Source organism: Psittacula echo, assembly GCF_963264785.1.
Source record: "Psittacula echo genome assembly, chromosome: 4".
Lineage (NCBI taxonomy): Eukaryota > Metazoa > Chordata > Aves > Psittaciformes > Psittacidae > Psittacula > Psittacula echo.
In genome coordinates, this window is record NC_137738.1 from 78109970 (window position 1) to 78134834 (window position 24865).

The 24865-nt window shown below is 35.4% G+C and overlaps 1 protein-coding gene across 1 annotated transcript in view; it reads right to left on the minus strand.

Moving 5' to 3' along the window:
• The window catches only part of ADGRB3 (adhesion G protein-coupled receptor B3), a gene marked incomplete at both ends in the record, with an annotated part of 464924 nt that overhangs the window by 225796 nt on the left and 214263 nt on the right, over positions 1-24865 (minus strand). Inside the window, 3 exons of the mRNA XM_080614849.1 lie at positions 4180-4288; positions 8976-9044; positions 15765-15959. Coding sequence (XP_080470975.1) covers positions 4180-4288; positions 8976-9044; positions 15765-15959 — 373 coding nt within the window. The remainder of the gene's footprint in view (positions 1-4179; positions 4289-8975; positions 9045-15764; positions 15960-24865) is intronic.

A 24865-nucleotide genomic window follows, 5' to 3' on the forward strand; every position in this document is an offset into this window, starting at 1 on the left:
TTTTTCTCTAAGCTCTGCTCAAAAGCTACTATGGGATTTTACTGAATTCTCTTGGATTCCTATATTATGTATGGTCTGAAATAGTCCCTCTTATATACTTTGTCAACACTGAATTTATCTGCCAGTAGATACTCTCTTTTCATTTTGCTATACCTCCTGAAGATCTTTGGATTTTCCTCTCTTTGACTAGTCTAAATAACTTAGTGATATCTGTATATTTTGGAACATTACTGATCACTCAAACATCAGTACTCATAAGATTAACATTAACACAAAATGGCTTTTATCATGCTGAAAATTCTGTTTATTTTCTGTCACTTCTAAATAACATCCATGAAAACACACTGCACTTCAAGATTATTTGGTATTCCTTCTAATACCTTCTAAGAGCTGAAAGCTTTATTTTTGACAAGAGAGAGACTCAATTTTTTTGGCTGCTGCTAATGAAATTTATTTCACAACAGAGGGAAAATTTTCTTTTACAAAAAAACCCTAATTTGCCATAGAAATATGTATCTCCTGTATCTCCTAATTACTGCTCCCTTTATATTTCTTGATAGCAATTCAGCCACCTTTTTAGTACATTTCTTCAAAATTCTTAATAGTATACTGTGATGTGATCCTCAAATCACCCAAAGCCCTTAGGTGGATCTGCTTAGGCCTTCAGCTCTCAAAAAAAAGTTCAAAAGGCTGTTAAAAGCCAAGATAAATTCTTTGATCTAAAATCAGTAACTCAACTTTTAAAACAGAGAAATCTGAAAGCAAGTAGTTAACATAGAATGGTAATATGGTTTAAAATCTTTTCTCCCACTGCATGTTGTAACCTTGCAGGTGGGCCTGTGCTTTCAGCTAATTCAGGGACACTGTGTGGTAGCACAAGATGCTGTTATTTCACACTATCCTTTTCCTGTGCTCAGCAGGTCCTGAAGAGGAGGAGGAGGTGGAGGGCGAGGAGGAGGAAGAAGAAGAGAAGGAGCAGGATGAGGAAGGAGGCTTCCATCCCCTATCAGAGGCTTTTATTTCACCTAATCATTTCTTAGAGGAATATAATATAGAACTGAGCACACACAAAGAAAACAAATACCATCTGTCCCAGCCATGCACTATCAATCAAAGCAAATTGTTGCTTTTACATTTGTTAATATTTTCATAGCATACTCTCAGTCCTTGTGAGAAGATCTAAGAGGACATGGGCTCCACGTTAATGGTAATGCATTTGATTTGACTGAGCTGCTTAAATGAACCCCAAAGCACAGATCATCTGGGTTTGGAACTGGTCTCTGATGTTTTGTTCAGAGGCAGTGAAAAATTTGAGATAAAGGCCATCACACTGAAAAGTTTAACAGTAGCATGGCAAATGTCCTTATAGAAGTTCTTAACTATTTTCAGATGCATAATGATGTGGTATGGTCTAGCCTACCATACCATTAATGTAACTTTCATAACTTCCCATGTGTCATGAGCTGTAAATATGCAGTGGATGGTCACTGCAGTGTAGCTATTGTGTAGTAACTTGTTAAAATGCAGCTGCTTGCTTCTGCGCCTTGAAACTTGCTTCTGTACCTTGAAAGAAGGATAAAATGTTCCATCTGTGTGGGATCTCAGGAGATCAGCATATCTGTCAAACATGATTAGATGTTCAAATTGTATATGAACCGCTATAGTGCCAATCAATTAGAAATGAACTTGTAAACTGAAATTAGCAGAAAGGAACAAAAAACTTAATATAGTGTGAAATTTGCTGAAGAACTGGATTTTTTTTCTGACAAGAAGCAGTATTTCATCTTCAGTACAGAAGCCTTTTTCTCATATATCTGAACTGTAAAGTGACTTTAAAATGAAAACACAACAAAAGTCATTTAAAATATCTGAAGGAATATTTTATGTCAAATAGCTATGGAGTAAGTATTGGATAGTTCTATTTAAAGATTAATATATAAAACTTGGGCCTCCTTTTTGCACATCTCTTCATCCTGCATGAAATGTGTTTGCTATTTTATTACAAATAATAAAATAAGACCACAGACATTTTTAAACACTTGTTGGTACAGCAGAATTAAAGTGAAGACAAGACAACAACTGCACAGTTCATTCCTCTCGGTTGAGATCAACATAAACATTCCCTGAGTTCTGAGTACGTAGTCAGTCAGACAGAGTTATGCCAGCCCCCCTGAGGATAACTACGCTAAAACTGAATTATTCCAGATACATTCCTTCCTTGTTTACAAAAATAAGAAATTACTTCTTGCTGATAACAGTCTTGAGTCCCCATCGCATCATTTGACTTGAGTGCAACTATTCTGGTCAATGAGTTGCACAGCAGTGAAGCTGTCCTTTTTTGATGGTTGACCAACAATGAGAGTATAAACACACCAGTATGTCAAAGCACAGAGCTAGGTAGTCAGAATAAACCTATAAATTAATTTTACTTTTCTCAGTTTCTTTCTATTCCTTTGATGGTTATATAGTTAAGAACAGACGTACTCCTGAGTGACTAAAAATATCTCATGTGGGAAGAGAAGGATAATAAAAAAGAGACTGTTAAAATTATGCAGTTATCTAGACCAGCCAGAGCATAGCATAGTTTCTGGTTCAATTGGAAAGTCCTTGTTTTTAACTATTTGAAACCACGAATATGTAGAGACACAGATTATTTGAATGTGTCTTCTTAAAACATTTTTCACTTAAGGGTTTTTTTTTCATTTTTCCAAAGGATAAACAGATCAGAATGCAGTACAACATGGCAAGCAGCATGGGCTGTGCTCTTTAAATAATCTTATCTTTTTATTTTGTCATAAAACTGTCATGAAACAAGCATTTCGATAAAGATACTTTTCTTCATAACTTCATGCTGGGTCTAGCATAACGAAGGACTGACAACTTGGAAGAAGCTTTAAGTGTTGTTACAGCACAAACAGTAAACAAAAGAAATAATAAATCACTGGTTAAAAGCTGAAGATCCCCATGCTGTCTACTGAAATGTTTTAAACATTTTAAGACTGCCAGAGCTGGTTTTAGTGAGTTCTTTGACATGTCTCCAATACAAGGCTATGCCTTGCAGGGGCTAGTGTTTCCAGTCTTGTCACTCTAAATATGAATCAGAGAACAATAATAAATATTTATTATTGCACTGCAAGTCATATTGGCAATAGGGACAGTTGAAAAATTTCCCTTCTTTATTCTGCCAACTAAATTCTAAATGACTGTATTTTCTAACTAAGTTTAATGACTTTCTGAAGAACTGATTGACATACAGATGCAGGAAGATGCTAACTGAAAATCCGAAAGAATGTATTGAAACCAGAAGCTTTGCTACCAGAAAAACGTATCTTTTGAATTTGTCCATTTCATAGAGCTACCTAATACTTTCATGGCATCATGAAAATGCAGCTATAGAAAGTTAATTGAATAAAGAAGATAACAAGCAAAGATGAAATGCTGAGAAAATAACTTTTTTGGTTGAATTTTTAATAAAATGCTGCAATATTGCAGAAGCATTTATGGCTATAATAATTGGAATTCAGTTACTAAGCATTTTTGTATTTGATGTTTGTTATTATTTGATTATATTGCCTGGCAACTCTCCAGTGCCAAAAAAAATGTTTGAAAACCAAATCTGAATAAAATTTTGAAACTGTCATACATAGAAAGAACTGATGTACGAATCTATAGGTTTAAATTATTCTGGAAACTAAATTTTTAATTATTGCTTACCTGTCTACGCTGATTATATTACATTATAACATGAAAAAACTGTTCTTTGGGAGAACAGAGTATTAAAAGAGATAATGTAAAAAAAAATAAATAATTTTTCAAGCTATTAAGTACATCATTATTATCTTAATTAGCATAATTTTCTAAATTACCATTGAAACATTGTATATCCTGGAAATTCTTTAACATATACCAGTTCATATATTCTGGTGAGTATTTTCTGATTTTTCTTTAGAGTCCGAAACTTTGATTAGATCGTGAGATCCAATTAAAAAGAAGTCCAATGTGAAAGGCATACCAAATGTGTTAAACCAGAAGGGAAATAACCAAGCAACAAGGATAATCTGGAGGAAGAAGCGCAGCCCAATCTGGATTGTGATCAAAGCAGCAACCGTATAGTACATACTTGCAATTTCTGATTTTCAATAGGTCATAAATTTGGTAGAAGAAATTCCTATTTCTTACCTACATTTCCAGTCATTAGGTATGAATTCTGAAAGTCCATCATTCCCATTCCAACAATGTGTATAAAATCTTCAATCACCTGCATTAACTCCACTGAACCCGGATAGATCTAACAAAGGAAGGTCAGACATGCCTCTAAGTATAATATCAAAATCTTTACAGTAGCAAGTTCAAATAAAGTCTCAGTGCAATCAAATGAAATGTGAAAACAGTCAAACTACTCTTCCCATGTTTCAATACTGAACAGTTGCTTTTACTGTAAACCAACCATTTTGTCATTAGATCCTCATGTGAACAGATGCTACTTCCCGTATAGCTACATGAAATCAGCTTTGCACTGAACTGTGGAATGTTTGCTGTAACTCACTGCATTTATAAAATAAAAAAATTTACTGGACTTTATTTTCATTAATGCTTAAAGCTTTTTATATTCCATCATAATTCTAATTAAAATATTCTTCCTTCCTCTGGAAGATATCTTCAATAACTTCAGAACTATTTATACAAAAAGCTGAGTGCAAATCTTAACATGGCCTCTCCAGCATGATAAACCTTTGCTGCTTTCATAAATACTTAAATAATACAAATCTTTACTCATAATACTATTATCATTGCTGATATGGGGGCCTCTTTAGATCATCTAGTTCAATCCCCTGCTCAGAGTAAGATCAGCTCTAGCAGGTTGCCTGGAACCACATGCAGTTGCATTTTGAACATCTGCCAGAGGAGACCCCTGGAGCCTGCTGCATTCAATCACTCTAACAGTGAAAAAGTTTTTTTTTTTGTATTTAAATGGAATTTGCTGTATTTTAATTTTCCTCACATGCTTCTTGTCCTGTCACTGAATATAACTGAGAAGAGTTTGGCTCAGTCGTCTTTACTCCCCATTCCCTCAGGAATTTTTAATATTGATAGGATCCCCACTGAGCTTTCTCTTTTCCAAGCAAAACAGTGTCAGCTCTTTCAGCCTCTCTTGGCATATCAGGTGGTCCAATTCCCTAAACAACTTCATGGCTCTTCCCTGGGATCATTCCATTATGTCCATGTCTTGCACTGGGGAGCCCAGAACTCGGCACAGTAAAGTAAAATGAATTGCAGTTGCCTTTGCATTGCTAACACAGCCTCTCAATATGATTTTCAAAATGGTAAGGGCTAGCACATTGCCAAGAAATACAGTTTATCTGCAAAGCTGTAAGCTACTGTGAGCACAAAAACATTAAAAACTTTTATGCTCAACAATAATGAAGCATCATCAAAACTGCATTAAATGTCAAAATAGTTATAAATAAGCTTAAAAATTCTGCTCATAAAACATACATTAAAAAAAACCCAACCCACAGTTTTAGTTTTTATGGGTTGCTATGAACAGGACAATTTTCAGTAATACAATATTTTGTGATAGAAAAAGAATGGATGACCTGTTCACAGTGCTTTTTTCTTCACATCAGTGAGATGCCCAAATTTCACTTTATGAGCAATATTCAACCCATTCTTTCCACTACCACAACCACAGACTCTAAAAAATGCCTATAAAGACTATAAATTCCAGCATGCTGCACTCCATTCTCATCTTGGTTTATCTGTCTAGATCCATAGTGCTCAGTTCAGGACAGAGAATTTCACAATATGCTTTGTTTTCTGCGTGGATCTTTTTATAAAAGGTAGGGCAGCAATACCATTTTTATGAAGAATTTGTTGTGACATTTATGACCCTAACAGGTTGTAAGTGCTGCTTCAGGTGAAGGAGACTTAAATTCCATTTTCCTAATGATGAGTTACTGAGGTAGTAAGTGTGAGTTTTGCATCCATCTCATTCATAGCACACACACACTCACACATTATGTACTGAGTATACATTTCAGTAAAAGATTTTTTCACCCTAGTTCTTGCACATAAAATTTTATAGTTAATGACATCAGCAGAAACCATTGAACAGTCAGCGTTACAGAGGTACTCTTAATTTTTATATACTTGAAGTACTAGTTAATCAGTAAGATGCCAGCAGAAGGTGAGGAAGAATATGCAGAGTAGCTCCTGTGTTTTGAAATATCAGTACAAATTAAGGTATTGTAGACTTGAAGTGGTTTCCTGTGTGCAGTGCTTTACATCAGTTCTTAACAAAAGGCAAGTATTAAAGTGAGTGCCTCTTACCTGAATGATATATGACCTGCAATTAATGGTATAAACTGCTAGCATTTAATCTAGGAAAAAAAAAAAAAAGATATGCCGATGCTTTGCAGCTGTATACTTGATAGAAAGTCAGCAATTTGCTTACAGTGGGTAAGATATTCTTTCCAGCAAAGAATCCAGAAAACAGTCTAAGTGGTCTATGCTAACAGTAGCTGTAGAGTTCCAGAAAATCATGCAAACTGACAAAAAAACCTGGTTAGACTTCCCCGTGGTTTGCAATGTTTAATTGCCAAAAAAGAAAAAATAAAGCCAGCTGAGTGGCTGAACCAGAAACAGAGATGCCTTTACTCTTTTTTAAATGAGTCAAGAGTGTTTGCAGTAAGTTGTATTCAAAGCACATAATTACTTGTGCACATTTTTTTCAAGTTCAATTCCTACCTTGATTTTGAAATAAAACCTAAAAAAGTCTTCACACAGGATTTAATAATTTCAAAGAATATTGTTTCTGGCTTAAAATCCAAATCTGGTTAACCATAACTCTTCAATGTTACATGCAAAATATAGCAGAAAATAATATTTTGTACAGGAAGGTTTTTGTGCTTTTTTTGTTGTTTTTGTTTTTGGTTTGTTTGTTTTTGTTTGGCTTTTTGTTTTTGTTTTGGGGGTTGTTTTGGTATTTGTTGTTTGTTTGCTTGTTTTTTTCAACAGTGAAAATAAAAATGAATCTTGGGAGTACTTAAGAATCCAGCTCACCCTTCCTAGCTGGTATAAAGAGCTGCCTGCTTCAACAGTTTCTTAGAGTCTGCTTGTGTAACTGCCAATGAAGAGTAATAAGACCAGTAGCATGACTTCTGTGGGAGACGCATGAGTAGTCTGAGATTTAGTGAATTCCCCATCTTTGTCACCAAGCAGCTATTCCTACATTCAGCTCATCTTGGTGCTTGCTTGTGTTTCTGCTTGCCTACCAGTCTTGTACTCTGGTCTGTGAGACAATGAATTACCAGGCAGAGAGAAGGAGCTACAGAAAAGCAGAAATAACTTCTTTCCCTTTTTTCAACACAACTTCTACCAGCAGCCATGAGTGAAGGTAACTGGAGATTTGTTGTTCTGTCTCTTACCTCCACATTCTCATAATTACCTCTTAGGTGCTGCCATCACCTGATCTTTGTGGATGGTGGACATGGCATGAGTAAGGGTGGAGGTAGAAGAAGACAAGGCTGATAACATAAGGAGTAGTACCCTGTTTGTTCATTAATGGGCTGAAATAATTGCTTAATATCAGTTAATATCTTGGTGCTGTTTATGGAAAGTGCCCACATGCATGTGATTTTGCTGCTTCCATCACTAAGGAAAATGACATTGTCTGGTTTTGTAGCTGGTTCTTACACACAGGAACAGAAAAACAACAAAAGAAAAATATGATTCCTGGCTAAAATACAATGTGTCAGCTGCAGCATCATATGTCCACTGCAAGGTTTGAACGAATGGTGAAAAGTCGTGCTCTTCCCTTTCCTAGTCATGCCAGAAAGATGAACTTACAAAACTGAAGTTAAATAGTTTCAAAGGCCTTTAAACACATAATGATTTACTAAAAACCCCATTAAAAATGAAGAAATTTCAAGTATCTGTTTAATACAGTGGCAATGACCTTACAAGGGCAGACCAAAGATCTGTGTAAGCTGTTTTCTTGCCTTTCACAGTGGTAAATAGGTCGATGTCTAAGGAATAGTATAAAGCGGAATGCTCATAAGGATACTTCTTTTGGAAATCTTGTCCAGCCTTTAGCACTTTCGTGCCAAAAAACCCCAAAACAACCTAATGAATACCTTCTGACTACCTCTGGTTTTTTTTATCTGTACGTAATTATCTGTTCATTGTCATTGTTATTTGTGTCTGAATAACTCTGATAGTTCTATGGTCATGTTTATGAACAAAAATATTAACATTACCCTATAATGCTCTTGGTATAAGCATGCAGGAAATATTTCTATCCAAGCAGAAGAATTAAAAAAAAAAGTTTTAATTTGAATTTTAAACTTTTGTATTTTAAATTAATTATTTTTGTTAGGTTATACTATTTTGTAAAGTGTTATCATCTTCTTTAACTTAATACTGAAATTTGTCAATCTTAAGAATTACAACTGTTCTCCTAAATAGAAGCTCCTAAAGAAGGTCTATTGTTTAAATTTCTGTAAGTTCTTTGGTGGTGTTGTATGAGTTCTTTTAGGCGAGTTCTTATATATTCTGTTAATAAAAGAATAATTGCAGCCAGGCCTTTGCAGCATTTTACAGCTTTCGTATGTATATACTTCATTACACCAAAAGGAAACACATAATGAACAATCCCATAGAATGCAATGAAAATTGCATTCTGTTCCTCAAGAGAAGTGCCTTATATTCTTAATTGTAAGGAAATATAAGGAACTAGCTAACGGATCCTGGAATTGCTCCTTTTTTGGAAAGGATCATTTATTCCCAAAATATTGTCTCACTTAGGATTTCCTTTCTCCTTCAGCTGGGTGTATGTTTAACCTGAGTTTTGAAACCATACGTTTCATTTTGTCATCATTTACCGAAAAAATGTGTGGCTTCTCTTACAGTGAATGCCATAATATGTACAGTTTCCAATTTTTTTAAATTGATGAGTTAGAAAATGCAAATCTTACCTGTTGTGCATCTTCCCATTTCTCTTTGTTTTCTTCATCTAAGAGATTACTAATGATTTGAAAGAAGTTCTGAAAAATCAATTAAATAAAAGACAAAGTAAAATGATCCTCCATGGCATAAGCAGTCATATCCCTAAACTGCCATTAAGAAAGTTTTCCTTTTTCTATTATAGATGCAATTCTGCAGCCTTTTTGCTGTCAGTGGAAGATATAAAAAAATATATCAGACCAATACAATGGCACAAATATTTTACAATTAATTGTTTATTTCTGGCTATATAAACAGGCTCCATAGTACTGCTTTGCATAAAACAAGAACTGTTTTAAACTTGCTAAACTTCAAAATGTCACAGTGTTCTATTTTCAAATTGCTCTTATTCCAGAAACTAGACATCTATTTTGCAAATAGAGTATGCTTAGAAAACATCAGGCTCAGGGTCATTAGTCATTCCAAACATGATTATGATCCTTAATGACAGCAAATAGGGCATACAATGGTATTTCATTGGTAAATGCTATGTGAAACCAAGTGCACGTTACTTTTAAAAAGTTACATCTGCCTCTGTTTTAGTAATTTCAAAAGAAAGGGAATAAATAAATTCATTGGGTTTTTTACCTTAAACTGTTAAATTTTTATTTGATTCTCCTATTCATTAATTATAAGGAATTCAAACAGAAACAAAGAAAAACCCAAATACAGAAAAAAACCTCACGGAATTTAGATTTTAAATCACTCATTTTAACAATCACTTTCTTCCAATGAAACAGTTGGAGAACTTTCCTTTCTAATTTTGCCTGCTCTCTCTACCAATTTGTATTCTCAACTTCTTCATCTTTAAAACATAAGAATTTATGCAGTCAGTTCTTCTCAGGTCCATATCACTTTTTTGTGCAGAATGTCAATTTTACCTACACCCTGCCAATTACAATTTATCTGTTCCTTCATAAAAGATACATGTAGTTTCCACTGACCTTAGCTGAAAAGTGCAATTAAGATCCTTGCAACCTCTAAAAAATCTTAAAGTGGAATACCAATGATAGGACCCTACTGGAACTCAGATTAACGGTCATTCTTTCACCTGCCCTTACCTTTTAGCCATTTTGGGGAGATAAATAGGGCTTAAATAAGGTTTAAGTGAAAAGTAACTTTAATTCACCTTAATGAAAGTACAAAGCATTCTACTGCACAGTGACTGAAATGAGAGCAGAAATAACTTCCAGACTTGGAGTACTATGGATACTGTGGCTATGCATGCAAAAATGTTAATTTCAAATTATGAGATATCACAGATATTCTACGTGTCTCACAACCATATAAGTAAAATATTGTAGGATACAAAATTAAGCAAACTTATGACAACTATTTTTTACATGAAAATTATTTTTACATAAACTCATTTTTTTCACTTTAATCTAGTCCTAATACTAACTCCTTGACAAGTGAGAGGCTTCATCATCTTTGCCTCATCATTTGGAAATTAATTATGCTAACTGTAAAATTGACACAGATAAAAACTGATGTAACTTTTCAAATTTAATATAGAGGCTACTGACACCTTGGTGAACATGGGCAAAATAATCCTGTACGTTAATAAGGGAACAATTCTTCTCTCACTGAAGTCAACAGCAAAATATCCATAAGCTTCAGTAACACGAAATTCCATGAAAAGAAAGGAAATGGCTCAGCAAATAATGAGTATGCATTGGGAGAGGATGACTGGGATTAATGACAGGACATAAAAGAAAAATATTATCATGGTTTGATCCAATTTGCAGTGACACAAAAGGGAAGTTTCCAGTCAAGCTGAAGATAGTAAGAGAAAAATGTAGCTATGTATTGCATATACTCCAAGAATATCTTTACTGTTTTTCAAGTATTTGGTAGCAAAATAAAGCATAATGAAAAGAGTTATGTTTAGTATTCATTACAAAGGATTTGCCAGTTTAACCAGGCTGGCAAATGATAATTGTGTAAATGCAACTTCAGCTAGGAAAGATGTACAGCTTTACTGGTCCCTTGAGTAAAATAAACTATACTGGCCAAAGCACTTTCATGGCACTACAACCACATCTACTCTAGGATGTTATGCTTTTGGTGAAGAGTAGGCCTGAGGGGGATTTTGCATAAGGAAAACACTTTTAGAAACATGGTAATTTTGTGCTTTTCAAGTGTAATACTGTGGAGATGCAGTGGACTGAAATTTTAGCTAACTTTAATTTGTTAGGGTGCCAGCAGCAGCCTTGTGAGCAGAATGGAGCTCAGTGTGGGATAATTTATCATACTAAGGAGCTGGTTTTGCACTACATTTTAGCCACTGATTTCCCTGCAGAAACTGTTTAAGCCTTAATTGCAAAAGTATTCATGTCTGTGTAATGAGATATATCTGAGAGTAGCCTAGATTGACTGAAATACACTCAGGAGTTATAAACGTTTCTTGCAGATGATAAATTATATGGTTTTGCTAATAACGTGTTCATTAAATTTTGTGTTTATTTTAGTTACATGAAAGCCTTTAAATGACCAATAATTAACAGAAATATACGTGAAAAAGCTTATAAATAATCCTAGACTCAAGTACAACTAAAGGATAAGCAATATCTTATTTAATATATACTTTGTACTTGCCTATAAACCATAAATGATGTATATGAACACAGTGACAAGAACATCTTGTTTCTTGAGATACTCTTTTTTTCTCTCTTTCTAACTCTGCCTGATATCATATTCATGGTAGCTGTGGAGGCTGAGATGCATAAAGATTGTCCAGTCAGCAACACCACTGCTTTATGACTAAACAGAGACAATTAAATGGCTTTGCTGTTTCAACAATGAACAGATATGAGATGCATGCCAAAAATGTGACAGGATACTAGGGGTTAAAAAGTCTTTCACCTATTTTGACTATTCTCTTGTTCATTGCGTTGATTGATGGCTTGGCTTTGCGAATGAAGATTTGGGAAGGGCATTACCCACACTTACTACAAGCACGATGACTAAGGGCAAGTGGAATAGGCAAAACTGTTTGGAGAAAAGCTGCATAGGCAATCAGGAAGATTCCGCACAAGACTGTCATCTCCCGGATCAACCTCGAGCGACCAAAGGCCCGAACCACCCGCAGGCATGATTGGACCTGCAGCTTCCAGTGCACCTTGTCACCTGCCGTTCCGATCCTCACCTGTCGCTACAGGGCTTTGCAAGTGTGAGTAAACCCTTCCAGCCTGCACAATGGATTTTTTAGGTGAGGCACAGCGTGTGCAGAACTGGCCCCACCCTTTACACATGAGGTTTATCTGCCATGGCCTAGATAGCTGGGATGGTGACAGCAAAGTCCTCAGGTCATAGGTTTTGTAAGAGTGTCCTTCTCTTAGATGGAAGACCTTACAAGGCTAGATGAGATCCATCAGCCCCGGTTTGAAGATAGGAGTTTTCCTTCTCCTATGAGGATGGAGTTCATTGCATTAATGCTGCAAGAAATAACATTGCCTTTTAGTAAAATTATTGACAGTATGAAGGCTAAACTTTAGAAGCATTATGGATGTGATCTGGTGGTATTACTGCAGTAAACACTGGACCTCCCTGTAGAATCAAACTCCTTCCTTTCAAGGCAGGGCTTATGTATTACTGAGCTGGCCACTACAGAAAATGTGACGGCCTGAGCCGAATTTTGAAGTCCTTTATTTTTTCCCAGGTTTTTTTGAGGATAATTCCAGTTACAGTCAGGAACAATTATGTTTTCCTTATTTAATTTCCTTCCTTTCAATCTTTTTTTCTGCAATACAATGGCTGCAGCTCTCTGTTGCAGTACAAATTCTTTGACCCTCTCTGCAGGCATAAAGCTGTCATAAATCCCTTTATATAGCTAGAGAAGAATTGCTTCCTACAAGGAATTAATGGATAGCCTTAAGTCACCTCCACTTTTGGACTTCAGCATATGGAGTGTGTTGGGAGGGAAGGGGGAAGTTGAAGGGAAGAAAGCATTGCACAATCCTGTTAATCCCTGACTGATGGCAATGGTCCCTGTGGCTAATATAGATGGGATTATACCACTCTAACTTCTTTGGGAGAAACCTTGTCTCCTGCTGGTCGCTGGATCAGGGGATTGTACAAGTTACTTTGCCATTCTCTCCTGAAAGGTAGTTCTTTTCCTGCTGTCCTGCCCTTAGAAGGTACTTCAAGCACTCTTAAACCAGCTCTGGAAAGTGTTCTAAAATGTTACTTATATTATGCTTATATAAAACTTTAATTATCTTCCAGGTAGAGTTCTTACACAAGTAATAGTAACGTGGCTATCTTGTAGCCTTAGTGTACCTGCAGTGTATTTTGAAATAATTCTCATATTAAGAGAAAGATCTTGCTTGTAGAATAATTGCGTGGCTTTTGTTTTCTGTTATTTCTGCTGTATCTGTTGTTTCTGCTATATGTCTGTTACTTTTGCTATTCTGTTATTTCTGCTATACCCTGATGCAAGATAACTTCCCTGTTTAACTGCCTCATACATAGCCTGACACTGTATATGCAATGTATACATAAATATTGTTGCAAAAAAAAAAAAAGTTTAAATATGCAAAAAGAAAACCAGCCGTATAATGAATAACTTGGCACTAGATATGCATACTTTAGAAGCTTTGTTTTGCTCTTGGTATCTGCCTGCCTAAGCAAGTGGCATTTTCTATGCAGCACATCAGGCAGTGGCATCTTTGTTTTGAGAAATTAGCCTGAAACTTTCAAAATTGACCTCAATATTCTGGTCATTCTTTTTGTATGGAGTCTCTGAATCACATCTCTGGTACTATTCATGAAAATTCAGACTGGCTATAAGACAGAGATTATAGACAGTTGAGGGACTATCTAAATGGATGGAATGTATAAGAAACAAATACACTCAGACATACACACTTTTTCTTTCTCAGTTTTAGTGAAAGTGGAAGTGTTGGTTTTGTATGGACCTTAAAAAAAATACTACTACCCTTAATTCATAATATACTGTTCTGACATCACACAAAATTATAAATTACTACTTTCAGGAATTTTAAACCTCACTCATGCTTTTCTAATAATCTATTTAAAAGAAAGAAATAACACTAAGAAATTCTACCTTTTATCTAGTGCAAACATTTGAGTGGAATTAGAACACCACACAGAGTCTCTTCAGAAAGAATAATCTTGGTATTTTTGTGCAAATTAATTTGATTTTCACTTTTCTGTCACTCACTTTGATCATGGTCTAGAAAGCATGAAAATATGAAATAGTGACAATAAAAATTAAATATGATCCTCCAGAGTATGGAGCATATGACATACATTTACATATGGAAAAATCTGGGCTTCTCAGAAATTGACAGTAAAATTTGAACTGATGTTACTGAGCCAGGACTTCATTTTATATCAACAGAAGTCAGAAACAGGAACACTGCTTAATATATCCACTGTGCAAAACATATGCTTAATTCTAATTTCACTTACTTTCCTGAACATTATGGATTGGTTTTAAGATTTTACCTTAGCTTGCAATTTGTAAATAATTTTTTTATCTTTTTGTTTGTTTGTTTGTTTTTTCTTTGCCTTTTTTTTTCACCTGGGATTTAAAAGCTCTTTATATTTAGGCATCCAAACATGAAATACAGTTATTTCTTTGGTTTGGGAAATCCTTCCTTATTTCCTTCACAATATGGCCTTTCCTCTTTTCTTCACTTAAAAATGAGTAATCAAAAATATTAAAATAGTACTAATCATTTTGCCAGGTTCTGCCAGAATACTTTTACAAATTTTGGAAAGAGTTCCACATTGCTGAAATGAACAGAACTTTTGGCACTGCCATTAGAGGGAAAAGAGTCAAATTCTCTCTAATGTATGTAAACTGCAAATGACCTGATCTGCTAAGCCCATGAACAAAACCACTTGTACTAAGCAGTTTTTTAAAGTTTATTCTACCAGATTTCTGTAGTGGCTGTGAATTATGAAGTAACTCTGGGCTTTCAGATTGCTGAATGCATGAAAGAACTTCAAAAAATATTCCTTTCAGCTGGCCAACAAGAAACGTGGGTTTATTATGGAAGTTAATTTTTCTTCATGCATAGAAAATCAAGAAAAATTAATATTAAGATCAGGCTCATGAAAACTTAACTCTGGAAAATCAAGAAAACTGAATATTAAGAGCAGGCTTATGAAAACTTAACTCTGGAAAAATGTACCAATTCTGAGAAATACTTATTTTAATAAACATTACACACTGAGTTGTACAGCCCATTATGCTCAAGTAAGCATAGTAGCTTTAGCTCTGACAGTATTTTAATTGGCCTCTTGCACAAGAAGTTTTAATCTAACACATGTAATAGAAAATTCATATCAAATGTACTATCCATCACTCCTGTGCACTTTTAATGAAGTTTATTTATTTGAACTTAAGAAGTAATGTCAGAATTATATAACTAAATACCATGGATAGATTTTGAACAGAAATAAACTAGGACAAACAACACTACTGAATTGCTTAGTGCAAAAAAATACCAACACATCAATCAAATCAAATCAAACATCGTAAGAAAAAGACACTAAAATAAATGTTGCAAAGAAAGAATTTTACATTTTTCACTTGCTGCATTGTTTTGCTTATTTCTCTCACTAAACGTAGCCAAGCCTTTTCCTATTTTACATTTCCATTTTAGTTTCATGTGAAAAATGTTTATTCAGTCAGAGTATTTCATTTCCTTGTGGGTAAAATAGGTGACACGCAGTATACTGACATAAACTCCATCAATTGAAACGTTACCTTAAAATGTATCTCTTACCTGCACCCCATCAGATGCAGGAATATAGCTTGCTCTTTTAAATGTGTCTGTTACATTTCTGAGAATTTCCACAGAAATCAGAAGGTCGCCTGCATAAAAATTTTTCCTCTGAGTCAAATCCAGTAGTGTCTTGGTTACCTGGGACATACCATCCCCAGCCAACATCCTCTGTCCCTTGGCGAGATGCTCTTTAATCTATACCAGAAGAACAAAATTAATATCAGAACCTACTTTATTGATAAAAAGGTATGATAAAGTGCAAATACAGACAAAAGTATTAAATATTAAAGCCATTATAATGTTAAAAACATTCTAACAAATTTCATAATGTTAAAGAGAAGGCAACATTGTATGTGATGGCAGCTACTACATTTATTAGGGAATCATGGATTTTATACTGAAAGATTCTGAAGCTTTCATGTTTCAGCCATTTTCTTCTCTTTGGACACCAATAATTTCTCAACATCTACTTTCTCAAAGGAACTTAATGGGCTGGACTCCAACCTTAATCTACTGCAAGGATGTAGCAAGGAACAGCTTTACTACCACTGTTGGCACCCATTAAACAACTAAGAGCTCTGAAAAAGGTAAATGATAAGGCAGTCCTTGTTATAATCTAGGTCACTATAGGAAGGCCAGCTTGGCTAGTCCATACAAGAATAACAGTTTAGGTGGAAGCTGATTATGGTGCTCTCTTCTATTAACAAAAGTGTTAATTGGGAGCAATCCTGCTTGTTTTTTCAGGAAATGCAAATTAAATTATTAATTGCTCTTGTGTATCTGACAAGAGAGAATACTTTAGCAGTAGCTCTCCCAGCAGATCTGTACAGGGCTAGTGATAAAGGTAATCCAAAACATATATACTGGTAGAAGAATCAGCTGAACTTGTGAACATGATTAATTCTTAAAGCTGACTCAGCATCCCAGGAAGATGCATAGTGTATCACAAAGATGTCAGAAGGCCAGCCAAGGTTGAAAAAGAGGGCATGGTTTACACAACCTATTTTAAATATGCATATGAATTTATGTATAAAAAACCAAATTATTCAAAATTGAATATAAATTAAAGATAAATTACCTGAGACAGACCTCACTTTAAGCAGGAGGGCTGAAAAGAAAATTCTATGCAACTGGCAACCAAAATGCTGGCACCATCTCTGTAAATGTGTCTTCAGTTATGTTTTTAACTTGGTGTTATTAATACCATATAGATGGAAGAATGACTAATGTAACAGAATTTGATAGTGAAGTGGAAGAAAAAGTGTAAAGATACTTTTTCTCACTTCCAGATATTGTCAGCCACCTTGTATGGCTATGTGGGACTTCATTAAAAAACAAAACAAAATAAAGCCCACCAAATCAAATAAAAAAACCAGAATATATCATAGAAATAGTACATTTATTAAAAGGATTCAAAATAACTTTCATGAAAGCAATTAAAAAATGCAATCATAATCTGACATACACAATCTAAATAAAAAGGGTTTTTTCCTGCTGTTGGGTTCTGTTTCAGTTATATTCTGAACCACTCTTGAAATAAACTAGATATATGAAACACAGCAGGGGCTGGGCAAAGTGGCTGCTTCAAGTTATGTCTATGGCCTTAAGTCATCACTCTAGCAGCTTAGGATTGTTACAGCTGACAACAGGCTTTCCCAAAACCTAGAAATACCTAAGACTTAGGAGAACACCTGCCCACTGCAGCATGTGCAGGGATTGAATCTACTCTATCCCATGCAGAGGTACAAGTACAATTGTGTGATCCAATATTAAAAAAAAAATAAAAAAAATAAATTCAGTAAGTAGAATTGAGGCAGTAATTTATTTTTTTAACAATATATTTTTTAACGAATATTTCAGCAGCAATACCTCCCCCAGTCTTCAGAATACCGTAATAAGTAATTAAGCAAGAAGCTTGCTTGCAGAAATCCTTTAGTGTATTTTCTATTCATTTTAGAAGAAGGCTTTGAAAGCAATCTTGTAGCAGAATAATAGTGGAGAAAAAGGTGTAAGAAATTTCATTTGAGTAAATTCAGGGATCTGATATTGCATGCATAACATTCCGAACTACTTTCTTGGGAACAAGAGAAGGCAAGCAAAGCTTGATTCGTATTTTCCTGTGAAATGCTGCCATTTGCTTCATCTGCTCATATATTGTGTCTGGGTAGCAAATTAAAAGGGCATCAGCTAGCACAGTAACACAGAACAGCAGAGCTTTTGCTGGAACTCGTCCAGCTCTTCACTGACCTCAGAGCATATTTCCAGATTTTGAGGATTAACAACATTCAGTGTGTCTTTAGTTAAGCCCAAAAGACATGCAACATAAAAGACAGTCCATAAAGCTGAACTTCCAAATCTAACATGTGCCTCAGGATGTACTACTATTGGTCAGATATCACTTGAAGGCAGAGCTTAAGAACAAAGATGTGCTTTTAATTCCAGTGACAGCAGCAACATGATCAGTCCTCACAAAAACTACTGTGCTTTTATGCTTGCTTAAAACACCAGTAGGAAAGCTGTCAAACTATTTAGCATGCTATTTTATATTGCATTATTTTGCTTCCTTTTGCTCCATCTCTATGTTCAGTCCCCATTTGTTTTCCCATGCTCCCTCTAGACTTTAAAATCACATTTTAAAGAGGTCATGACAAATTTGTTGTTGGTTTTGGACCATGCGTATCATACAGAACTCTTGATCTCAGATGCTTTTGGAATGCAAATAATAAAATCACCATAGTTTTGGCTGGGTTTTAGACTTTTGAGCAAGCAGAGGTCTGTTTTCAGTGAAAAATTTTACAGATCTGTAGCAGCAGAAGTGGGAGCTTTAGTATACTCTTTAGTGCTTTCAGCAAGACATTTTGATTGCTTTTGGACACAATGATAAAAAAGGTCTAGCAAGTGCCTGCAATGTCAGAAGACTAAATTATTACATCTACTTCAGAAGTAGACAGGGTTGTGGTATGGGTGGTTTAAAGTAAGTCAGAATAATTGGCTCTTAAAATTACAGCTCAATTTGGAACTGTTTCAAAAAAAATGGCATACTCAGAAAGCTCAGCTTCCCAGCACAAGTACCCTTCTTCCCTAAGGCCACACCACTCATACACAGCTTTGTGAGCACCTTTTTTTCACCCTCTCAAGCTCCAGTTTCTTTCCCTGATCCTTAGATGCCTTTCTAGATTCACACTGCCTCAAGTTAGACTAGCAGTATACCCTTATAAGAAGAATAACAAAACAGAAGGTTGAAATATGTTCAGGTAAGGAAAGCTGGTGAAAATTAGAGATAGCTACTAGAAAGTTTTGACTACAAATCAGCAAGCAAAGTGCAGGACAGGGTAAGAATTAACAGCCTCTTTAATTATCAGTTTATTACATAATGTATTTTCTTGTAAGAAAGCATACAGCTGCTAAATGTGACTTTAAAATCACAGGCCATCACTTGGTAGCTGGCATAACACTATTAAAGCCAATGAAGATATCTAGATTAGTATGAGTTGGAGGCAATGGATTACTTGCATATCTACCACAAGAATCTGTCAGTGTGAAAATGCAGAATATTCTCATGAGTAATTAGCATGTCTTTCTCACCATACTGCTTATTTTCTATGCTATGGTCACTGTGGTATTATGCACTGCCCAAGAAAGCTATTTTGGTCATCACTGTAGATCCTTGTAGTTCTCTGTGAAGGTCATTTTTTAGTGGTCTTAAAGGCAGGCTCATTAAAAATAAAGTTTATGAGCCAAGAGATAGTGAAATGAAGCAGCTGTTAAAGCGATACTTCAGTTGTCATCTCAACCTCTAGCCGTCTGCACTATATGGCTGCATACTTGAAAAATTACTGAGATGTTTAACTGGACTTTGACTCAGGGTCCAACTGCTTTTGTCCCTCAATTTTTCAGAAAGTATGATATAATAAAAATGACTCTTTAAAAAATCAGAGCTCCTCAGCCTCCTCATTGGAGTACAAATTTATTAATGCATAATAATTACTGCAAACTTAACAGCTAGACACGGTTTAAAAGGACAGAAAACAATGAACCCTCAAGAAACTTATAAAAGATTGAAAAGAATTATTAATTTGAGGAGAAACTACACCATCATCCTTTCTTCATTATTTTTTAAGATCATGTTGGATTCATGGCAAGGTATTACTAATGATGTCATTAATAGATTTTATGGTAGTGGGGCCTATAAGAACTCAGATTAGGAAGCCTTATATAGAAGTGAGGAAAGATAGTTTGAAATAAAAATTTATCCTGAAACTCCTCATAATCTGCAAACCACTTTGCTTTGGGCTTTCACAACTCAACACTATTTTGTAAAATATTTTTCATAATGCTCTTAAGATGCAGAACAGGAAGGAATATTCACATCACAACTATAACATGATGTCATTTTGAGAAAGCTCTTCATTTCAGATTTGACAAAAAAATTCATTACAGGGTGGGTTTTTTCTTATTATCAGCAGACAGTCTTTTAACTATTTTAATGCAGAATCTAGAAGTGTCCTTTACTTTCGCTTAATATAATTAATTATTTACAATGTATTTGTTTATTTTCAGGCTGTTTCAGTGTTCAGGAATATTATTTAATCTGTCTTTAAAAAGAAACAGAGAAGGTCTAAAGATACAACTATGTATGTTCAGGTATGCATCTGAATATTTATAAACTAATGTTGTGTAAGAGTCTTTTTCCTTTTCTGTACATTCCACATTTTATGAAGGAGATTGCTAAAGCAATATGAAATAATTTTTCACTTTGTCATCAGTGAAATTAGTTAGTAGTCTCAGTCTAGATCATGGTAACATAATAAATAAACAGTATCTGCAGAAATGAAGGAAATCATATATTCCCTTTTCTTATAATAGAAAAGGAAAAAGTGGTATACATTGTCTTAAGAAAGATTAAGGATATATATTAAGGAAAATTTCTCAACTGTAAAGGAAATGACATACCATGGTTTACCTGAAAAGACTACGAAGTTTTCTATATTGGAGGCCTTAGTAACAGTCAAGAATAACAAAATGCTGCAATAACGCAAGTATAGCTGATTCTGATGGGACAGAAGTTTGGGCTGGATGGTCTTAACGAATTTCCTTCCAGTTCTATGATTCTGTAACAGGTCCCTCTAAATATTCTGAAATCCAGACTAGAACCTCCTCTAATATACCTCAACTATAAATGTCAAAGTTTAAGGAGTGCCCTGAAACCAAACTTTTACCACTGTCATGGTATGCAATCTGCTGCACCAAATTTCTGCAGATACTGTGCTGCAATCTGCCTCTGTGCACTCTTCTGAAATCACTGCAACCCTGTGCTTTAAGGAATCTATTCCAAATTTACACTGATGAAGACAAAAATTAGGATTGTTTCACTATATACAAACAGTTGTCCCACTGTCATATGCTTCTACATTTGCTTGGGCAAAATACTCCTCAAAACTCTTTTATTTTCAGAGAAAAGAAGCCAGCTTAATTACACAGAATCCTGTGCTGTTCTAGACATTCATCTCAGGCAAACTAAATCTCTTCAGAGATGTCAGAGAAACACTAAGTGCTCTTTTATATGTGATGAGGTGATCTGAGAATCTTTGAAAAAAAAAAAAAAAAATCCAGTATCTGCAGAAGTCTAACATGTTTTTAGAAGAAGAATGTGACCAGCTCAGAGGTTTGCTTGGTTCTTTCCACACCCTTTCTCTACACTCTTTTACAAGAAGACTCCTATTATTTTGCTCAAGAGATATTTTTTTTCCACTTTAAATGATTCCATAATACCTTTTTTTTTAAATCATCATAATCAGTATAATCACTTATTCTAGTCCTTGAGTTATAACCACCAATTAAGTGATAGAAAAGAGAGTAACAAATGCCTCTAGGGATGAGAAATGACTAATCTTTAAACAGATCATGTCTTTAGGTGGGCTTTTATTTATTTATTAATTTATTTCTCATCACTTTGTTGACCAGGATTTTTATTATTGTTTTATTAAGTACTGCTATTAAAAGTTCCAATTATCTATGATTAAATCCCGCTCACGTTGGCATGCTGTGTGAGAGATCTTGTTGTTATTGTTGTTTCCTTTTTTAACCAGAGGGCATGTCTTCAAGATTTGTGTTATCTATGTATAATGCAACATGACAAGAGCAAGAGTTGAGAGGAAAAGAGAATGATGACTCTGACAGGGTTGTTTTCATTCTATGACAAACATTACATTGCTTGAGGTAAAGTCTCCACTGACTGAATGGCTGAGGTTGAGGGGGTGACAAAGGAACATGCTACAAATGATCTGTCTTTCTTTTATTATAGTATGTGGTCATCCTGGTAAGTATGTGACCCTAAAACTTAAGGCTCTGATTAAATGCTTCCATTTATATGTTTATTTATTTTAACCAATTTCTAGACTTACTTGATTTTTTTGTTTCTATACAGTTATCCCAACAATACTCACTTCTGCTTGCAGGGCAAACCAGCATGGTTTCTTCAAGAGAATTAGCATTATTGTGAGCCCTAATTTCTGAGTAGGAGTATAGCAATAAGTAGTAGGGCAAGAGAAAAATATTTTGTGCCTCACATACTTAAATCTGAGCTTAAAAATGGTGGGGGAATAAAGAAAATGAAGTAGCAGACAAAAAAACAGGGGAATGAATGTAAGTGTAAAATGCTGCGACCATTTCTTTGCCTCTAGCTGTCTAGCCAAATTCTTGTAGTCATTCTGCAGCTGTGTTGGAATGAAAATTCCTTCAGTTCTCATGGACTTCAAGGGAAAAATTAGAGGAATTCTTTCTTTTTTGAATTCTTAAACAGCCTTCATCTCTTGTTTTACCTCTGGCCATACTCTTGTGAGTTCACCTGTTGGCTGCAGTGTTGGCTAGTTTGGAATATCAATCTGATCAGGCAACACTCAGCTCTCGCTGCTGCAGCAGACACAGCAGCAGCAGCAGAAACCACGGGAGCCCATTTCATTTAACAAAGATTACTCCTCGGTAAACCAGACATGGGAAGATGTTTATGGCTGCTGAGAAGATAGTGGGGACCTTTCTTGAATTTAACAAGTGGAAATAGTTAGCTACTGAAAAGCAGATATGTAAAAGCAGAAAGGAAGAAAAACAACTTACCTATTGAATTGTGATGTGATAAAGCAGAAAACCAGGTAAATGTTTGGAGAAAACTTTGTATAGCATCTCTAAGATTGAGATACATGTAATATGTTGGAGACATCATAAAATCATTTAGGTTTGGAAGTACCTTTAAGATCATTGAGTCCAACTATTAATCTAATACTGCCCAGTCCACCACTAAATTTTGTCTATCAGTGTCACATCACATCTGCATGTCTTTTAAATAACTCCAGGGATGACAAATTCGCCAGCTCCCTGGGCAGCCTGTTCCAATGGTTGAAGAAGTTTTTCCTAATATCTAATCCAAGCCTTCCCTGGCACCACTTGAGACCCGTTCCTCTTGTCCTATCATTTGTTATTTGCAAGAAGAGACTGACACCCACCTCGCTACTACCTCCTTTCAGGTAGAGAGTGATAAGGTGCTCCCTGATCCTCCTCTTCTCCAGGCTAAACAATCTCAGCTCCCTCAGCCACTTCTCATGAAATTTGCCCTCCAGACCTTCAGCAGCTTTGTCGCTTTTCTATGGACCCACTCCAGCACCTCTATGTCTTTCTTGTAGTGAGGGCCGAGAACTGAATACAGCATTTGTGGTGTGGCCTCACCAGTGCTGAGTACAGGGGGATGATCGCTGCCCTGTCCCTGCTGGCCACACTATTGCTGATACAGGCCAGGATGCCATTGGCCTTCTTGGCCACCTAGGCACAAGCTGGATCATGTTCAGCAGCCATCAGTCTCCACCCCCATGTCCTTTTCCACCTAACAGCTTTCCAGTCACATATTTCATGAGTGGCTGAAGTATAAGGGTATTTCCTCTACTTGGCAAAGTGCGTATTTATTTACACACAGTAAAGTAGATCTGTTAAGAGACTGAGAAGGAGATAGTAACTTTATCATAAATTACTAAAAGCACTCGAACATCCAACATTTCAGTCCATGCAAGAAGTTTGGCAGGCCAAAGCAGGCAGACCTTTCTCAAAACCAAATGAGTGCCCTCACCATCAAGCAAACAGCATTACAGAAGTCATTAGCTTTTATCTGAAGTTTTAATCTTCTCCTATGCAGAATGGAAAAATATTAGTGAGGCAAGGGAAAACTGTTACCTGCCATAATCTCTTGATCAGTTGCTTTCTGATGTGAGAGAAAACAGTTTGCTATTCTTCTGTCAAGAATTGCAGGTGACAAAACAGAGTAGACTTATCAATTCTGGGCTTACCATGGAGGCAAGGTAAGGAAAGCAGATCATTTACCAACATAATGTTACTGCCCATCAAAGGCTGCAGAGGTGAAGAGCTGGCATATACCAATATAAGAACAGACTGAAGCAGAAAAAAAGGTTGTTACCTGAGGCCTGTACATTCAGAACTATGAAAATAAGCCTGGTTCCTTTGCTCTGCGGCTATATAAAAAGAAATGGAGCACTAAACTAGCAAAAAAGGAGCAGTAAATTTTTTAGGAGGAGGCCTTTCATTCCCCAGAATATAGAGAGGAGTACATGGACAGGCTGATACACTGCCCTTGTAATATGATTTGGAAAAACAAAATCATCTCTAATGAGCTGCAGCTGAGCAAATCATTATTCACCTCAGAGTTCTTTTTATCAAATTATATTTTAGCCAAGCACTTGCAAAATGTGAATAACGCTGCTGCTGAAAAAGGGGAAACAAAATTACAGTATGAGCTAGAGCAGCAGAAATGCATTTTCATAGCCATATTATCAGTTTGATATGCAAAGATTCACCTGCATAAGTTCCTGTAATCCTTCAGAAGTGCTAATATCTTGACACTAGTGTGATATTTCATATGTAGATTTTTCCTTGTTAACTCTCAACAGTTAAGAGGTTTTTTTGGTTTTCCAACTTCTTTCTGATAGAAAAGCAGCTCAGCTCACACAAATGCATATTTGATTTAGGTGTTATATCACTGAAATTGTCACAAATTAGTACCTTATTTTTATCAAAGCAACTAAATGTAGAATTTCATCATC